This window comes from Eupeodes corollae, chromosome 3, assembly GCF_945859685.1.
Source record: "Eupeodes corollae chromosome 3, idEupCoro1.1, whole genome shotgun sequence".
Classification (NCBI taxonomy): domain Eukaryota; kingdom Metazoa; phylum Arthropoda; class Insecta; order Diptera; family Syrphidae; genus Eupeodes; species Eupeodes corollae.
Window position 1 is genome coordinate 62,502,046 of NC_079149.1, and position 6,692 is coordinate 62,508,737.

The following is a 6,692-nucleotide window of genomic DNA, read 5'->3' on the forward strand; positions in this document are numbered from 1 at the left end:
GTGATATCAATCCGTAAAGTAGCTACACTAACTAACAGAAGCCCAGCAACTGTTTAAAAAATATTAGAGAAGTATACAAAAGTTCGGCCACGAACTTTTACGGATGATGAGAAACCGCTTATAATTCGCACAGTAAAAAAATCCGAAAATAAGTGCACCAAAACTGCAGGCTCAGATGGAGGAGCAGATAGGTCAGTCATGCAATCCCCAAACCATAAGCTCTAATTCTATAAGAAAAAAAAAATGATCAGCAAAGTCAATCGCAAAAATCGGATTGAGTTTGCTAAAAATCATATCGTAATGAAATCACTTTTTGGAATACTGTTATAATCTCAGGATCGGTTATGGTTTGGGGATGCATGGCAGTTTCTGGAGTAGGAAATTTGGTATTTATCGAGAACACGATGGATCGTTATGGTTACCTGGACATTTTGAAAAACAATATCTACCAGAGTGCCCAGAACCTGGGCTGTGAGGGGTCATTCATCTATCAACAAGATAATGACCCCAAGCATACTTCACATATTGTCAGGAAATGGCTTCTTTATAATGTGCCCAATCAACTTAAAATTCCACCGCAGTTGCCGGATTTGAATGTGATCGAACATTTGTGTGCCAAATTCGAAAACATGACATCAAAAACAAATCTGAGCTTAAAAAGGTCATTCAAGAGCAATTGGCAAAAATAGGCCCAAATGTCACCCAAAAACTTGTTTCTTCGATGCCGTCCGGAATTAGAGCAGTTATTAGAGCGAAAGGGTATCCAACAAGATACTAATTCGCAATATTTTTTAATTTTTTGTTAATTTTAAGAAGTGTATAATAAGTTTTGTTATGGACATTTAAGCAGGGTTTTAGTTGATAATGTATATCTTTATGGGTTAGGTTAGGCTATAGTGGCTGTCCAAGATGGAAACGGACACTCTTAGGCCAGTTTAATGGCCCATTTTGATACCACATGAATCTTGAGGCTTCCTCCTGAGTTCAATGGAACCAGCTTGAGTCCCTTACGAAACGTAGGCTGATTATACCGATATGATTCAGATCGTTCAGATCGTTAAAGAAGAATTCTCATAGGTAATTCTTGCGTTTTCAAGCTAGAGCAGGGATGAAGAACCGTTTCTTCCTCTTCCTCGTCCATACAGCTTCTGCAAAAGTCATTTAAGAATACGCCTAGTCTCGTGGCTTGCTTTCCTATTAGACAGTGTCCGGTTATGACACCTATTATCGAGGTTATATGCGATCTACTTAAAGAGAGAGCAAGCACTTTGAACGTTTTAAATCCAGTGTTGGTCAGATGTTTTTTGTGACTTGACACGTGGTGATGTTATTCCCCCTGAACTTACACTCTAAATGTGTTTGCTCTTAACATAAATCTGTCTAAATTTGAAGATATTATATAAAGTATCTTTATTTTGTGTAATGCATCGTAATCATTGACACAATATTGGTTACAATGATTGGTTATTATTCTTCACTATTACTTGAACCCAATATCTCCTTATTTATGAAAATTACAGATATATAAACCAACGAACAATTTTAAATCAACGTGAGCGTAACATTGTTTCACAAAACCACTGTTGTTTTGAAAAAAGCGTTCGCTTTTGAACCTTCAATTTGTAAGGAATACAATTCAGAAAAACAATACTCGTATAATTAAACATAATTATGAATATGCAATATGCACCTGGTTTAACGCCACGCAAAAGAAAGAACCGTACCACTTCATTGTGGGTTTGTTGAAGCTTGTATCGAGCAGCTCCTCAAAAATCATGTGACAATACCGTTACAACTTTATCACTTTATTTAGTCCTTTAGTAATTTGTATGGACATTTCATTACAAATTATTTTTGAGGTTTTGTTTAGTGTTTATATTTTATTATTTGCTTTCTTTAGCTTTCTTTATCTCTACAACATGGTTTTTAACTCTTGTTTATTTTTTTTAATTGAAAATATGATTCTTTACAAATTAAAACAAAATGGCTTACATACCTAACGAATAACTGCTCTTGGTTATTTACACGCCAGGATACGACTGTAGCTCCTGAAATAGAAAGTAAAATAGAAACAATTTTTATTTAAGAAATATTTATTGTAGGTATATTTCGAAATATTAAAAGAAAAAATTGGACGGCAACATCACATAGTCCAAAAATAACACAAAAAGTCTCCGTACAGCGGCTTTCTCTTTCTTGATCCTGAGATATTTACTATAACAAAATATTAAAAAAAAAATTTGAAAATCACAATTACAATTTTTTAAAACTTGGTAAAAAGGTGAAGGTGGAAAGTAAGTTTTTTTTCAATGTTACCACTTTGGTTTTTACATTTATTCCTAGTACTTTAAAAAAAAAAATACTACAATTATGTTGATGTACGGAGACTTTTTAGACTATGCGTACATACACATGTAGGACGATGAGCTATCTGAGACAAAAATAGAGACCTAATCTTTTTTTTCAATGCGACAAAATGGCTCTAACATAATCGCTATGAAGCTTCTCTATCAATCTATCCCTTTCAATCAAAGGTCAAACGAGTTTTTGGTATCAAAACGGCGGACTACAGCGCTAATTGGATCTCAGGCTAGGTTGCCTTGAGATCGCCATTTCTACCTACCTACCTACCTTGGGTTATGTTTGTTGTCTATAAACGTGCTAAGACAGGCAACACGTCAGTCTTATGGTGAGTCGTTATTGTTTTGTTAATCTAAAGTTTATTTTTATTTATTTATATTAAACTTTGGTTTGTTAAAATGTAGTTATTGACATCTCAAATTTCGTCTTTTTCGTCAGTCCTAAGGCGTCAGTCCTGTGTCAGGTATATTGTTATTGTTCTTTATTTTGTGATCATTAGTACTTTTAAGATGAATATTATTAGATTTTGTTTATATTGTTTATTGAATACTTATAAATATATATTAAAACTATGTGAAAGTAGCAAAAGGGTGAATAACGTAACGTTAAATGTCAAAAGTCTGTTTTGAAAACTGGTATATTTTCTCCCAGTATTACATATTAATAATTATTTTTAAATGTTACTAAGTAAGTAAAGTAAGTAAGTAAGTAAAATTAAGGTTATAGCTATCAGTATCAATCCTTCATTGAAATTTGAAAAATGAGGAATCTGAAATGTTTTACAGATGAGCGTTTATAGCAATTAGTAAATTTAAGTAATTAAATTAAATGTCACTTTGAGGCTTCGCTCCTCGGGCAATTTTTGTTGCTGTTGCTTTCATCAGTAAAATATTTAATGATGTGATCGGAACAGTTAAAAATTGAAACACCAACAGTAAAACGAAATGGAATTTTGTTTGGCTGTTCAGTAAAATGAAATTTCATCATTAAAATTTAAATGGATTTATAAATTAAATAAAACATTAAATGCACTGTTTTTTTTTTGTTTGAAAAAGATAGGTACTTGAATATAGGATCCATCTTATTGCATTAATCTTTTGCTAGAAATAAATTTGTAACATGTTTAAAAACTAAAAACTAAAATTTTACTGATGGATTTTACTAATAGCTATAACCGGCTTCTAGGAAACACTAAAATCTAACAGAGTACATTATTTTGCATTTTTTATTTCTTGACAATTTTTAAAATAAGGACAATTCCGTGAAATGTAAAGCACTATACCCATAACACTTAGTTTGTCATTGTATCAGCAAAATTGTTTACATATTTTAACACATTACGTAGCCTTGAACATGTGCCGTAAAAAGTGGAGCAATTTTAACTTTCATTAAAAAAAATTGAGAGAGGAAAAAAACTTTGAGCTTTTACTTAAATAAGAATAATTAATTGGTCAAAAAGGAAAAAAAACTACCTGTAAAAATACTATTTTACGTATTGTTTTGGGGAGGTGTCAATTATAGTTACAAACAATGCAATTGGTTTCGTCATAAAATCGTTAGAAATTCACTGAGACACCGCTAGGAAGCAAAGGGTTAAGAAATTTTACATATAGTGGAAAACTTCAAATACCAAGTTTATCTGATTATTCGAATCAGAAAATATAAGACCACTAGTACCACCATCATTTCAAAGGAATTTTGTTCAAAATTTAATTACTGCAAGGAAATTGGTATTCTACTTTTAAGTTCTTATATCGCCATAAATATTCGAGACCTTCAAAAGTTTTGCGGTCAAAAAATAACATTAAACACGAAGCGATACTCATCAAGGTACTGATTACCTATACAAATAATTAATCTTTATTTATTTTCAAGTCATCATAAGGTACCAAGTACCAACAAACGATAATAAAAATAGTTTTTCTTTTTCTTAATGATAAATAGTATAGATTATTATTTTTCATAGTTGCTTAATGTTCTATAAGAACTATCTAATCAAATAGAGGCTTTGACCCACACAGATAATAGAAGTTTAATAATTATTTTTTAACTGCGCAACATAATAAGCTCGGAACACGGAAACCAAGAACATGTAGATAAGTAATTAAATGTCCGAACTGTTATTTTTGTTTTTATTGAAACGATTAAATTACTATAAGAACAAACATATTCATTTTAAGCTTTACACTTAAACTTAAACAAATTTCAGTAATTATTGATTACGGTTTAAGTTTTGAACAAATATAAATATTTGCTTACCGTGTAAGTTTATTGTGCATGTTGTATTATTTCCACGATCCAAGACAACAACACTTGTAGCCGCCGCCGCTGCCATTATTTAATACCAAGTAATTAATCAATTTGTTTATCTACTTTAAATCGACCGACGACGGAGAAATAGTTTGATTTAATTTTGATTCGAACTGTTTTAATTGTTAAACCACCAGCCCACAAATGACAGTAATATGCTTTATTTTATTTAAATACAGAATTCAATAGGTATATTAACTTGGTGCAAGCAAGTTGCTTTTTTAACATCATACAGAGTTGTTTTAGTTTTTAGATAATTCTTTTGTTTGCAAAATTTTAGTTTTGCATTTCGATTTTTTACATCTAAACTCCAGCTATATGCACGAACTATAATATTTTGCGTGTGACTGGTTAAATAAACTTTAGATTAATTAAAAAACTTTAGCTCGCTCGAACAAAACTGACTAAATTACAACCTTCGAAAACCGGAACAACTGTGATGACTTGTGTCTTGTCTGTCGCTCGTTTCTGTGACAGTGACCAGACCACCACCACCAATTAGAGTACTACTAATTTTATCAACAATACTTTCAGTCAACCTTTTGATCGGTTTTATATGCATCGTCGGAGAGTTCCATGACATGAAGTTGATGGTTTGATCTGCAGTTGAGTTGAAAAGGATTGCTGGGCGCAATAGAAAGTCTCCGGCAATATATTGGAGAACTGACAGATGATGTGATTGGGTTGATAAAATATTTATAATTTGAAAAGGTTTGATAAACTTGCTGTTCAAGTGATTTAATTTGACAATCGCAATAAATAACAGATCTTAATGATTGTAACAGCTGATTTTTGTTTAGTTTTCAAGTTGGCGTCACTAGTCTTCATAATTTATTTTTCGTAAAAAAAGCATTTGACTTAAACTCTAAGATTAGCATTTGTCAGGAGTCAAAGAGACAGTTATTCTAAATTGTACATTTGCGTTTAGTAGGACAACATTTGAACGTAATATTACTTTTACATAATACTTCAGACAAAACTCACCATAGTGAGGTGAACTTAATTGCGTGTATGGTTAGGTTAGTTTTCAATCAGTGAGTTCAACTCATCTTTATTGAGCACTAAATTAATAAAAGTAAACTTTTTCGGTATTAATTAAAAATTATGCTCCTAAATATAAAAAAACATTATAAAATCATATTTTATTCAATACTTTACAAAATGTAAAAGATTTGACAGTTCTCTAAGCAATTAAAATGTAGTTTTGAAGTTGTTTATAGAAATGTCAAAAGAAACGAAAAATAATAGGTATACAATAATAGGTATTCAATATACAAAGAATAATGTAAGCGTGTAGGATAAATAATGTTAAGACGTCTCCCATTGCATATTGCAACTGAACGGGTGGTGGATGGGTAATTTTTATTGAAGAATTCAATGCAATATCTTCCCGAAGCGTTTTGTTTTGTTTCAGTGATGCCATAATTGGTTCTTTTTGGGAGTTTCATTCAAAGTTTTTAAATTTTATTTTTAAATTATTCCTACATTTTATTAAATTTAAAGAAGGTTTAATCTTTATATATTAAATAGAATATATGAACAAAAGTTTTTTTTGAATCTTTCATTTTCACTTGTTCCCGTAAGGCACACGTACAAAATGTTCATTTTGAGATTTCTTCCCTGGTTCAATGATGACATACTCGATTTTTTTGAGGATTTCATTGAACTTTTCTTTTGATTTTATTTTCAAATTCCCAAGTGGGTCTTTTAAAGTAGAACATAAGAAAAAAAAATAAAAGATTGGCTCAACTTTCCGTTACCGACGCACGAATTTCGACTGGCGTTTTTTTATTTGATAGATATGTGGAAATAAATAATAACTATAGCAAATTTAGAGCGAGGAAACATTTATTTCTCTTTCAAATAAATTTTCAAAGTTCACGTTTTCACATACAAAACACGCAAAAATGGTTGATTTTGACATTTCTTCTGTTTTTATTCAGTGCTGCCATACTTGTTTTTTTTTGTTGGGGATTTCTTTGATTTCAGTGCTCAAATGCAAAAAGTACTTCTATAGTGAT

At 31.0% G+C, this 6,692-nt stretch overlaps 1 protein-coding gene across 1 annotated transcript in view; it reads right to left on the reverse strand.

Annotated features, from left to right (window-relative positions):
* Positions 1-5,169, reverse strand: part of LOC129949446 (uncharacterized) — a 46,714-nt gene extending 41,545 nt beyond the window's left edge. Inside the window, exons 1-2 of the mRNA XM_056060914.1 lie at positions 4,621-5,169; positions 1,997-2,048 (exon numbers count right to left, since the gene is read on the reverse strand). Of these exons, the coding sequence (XP_055916889.1) occupies positions 1,997-2,048; positions 4,621-4,696 (128 nt within the window). The 5' untranslated portion in view covers positions 4,697-5,169. The remainder of the gene's footprint in view (positions 1-1,996; positions 2,049-4,620) is intronic.
* Positions 5,170-6,692: the final 1,523 nt, after the last annotated feature.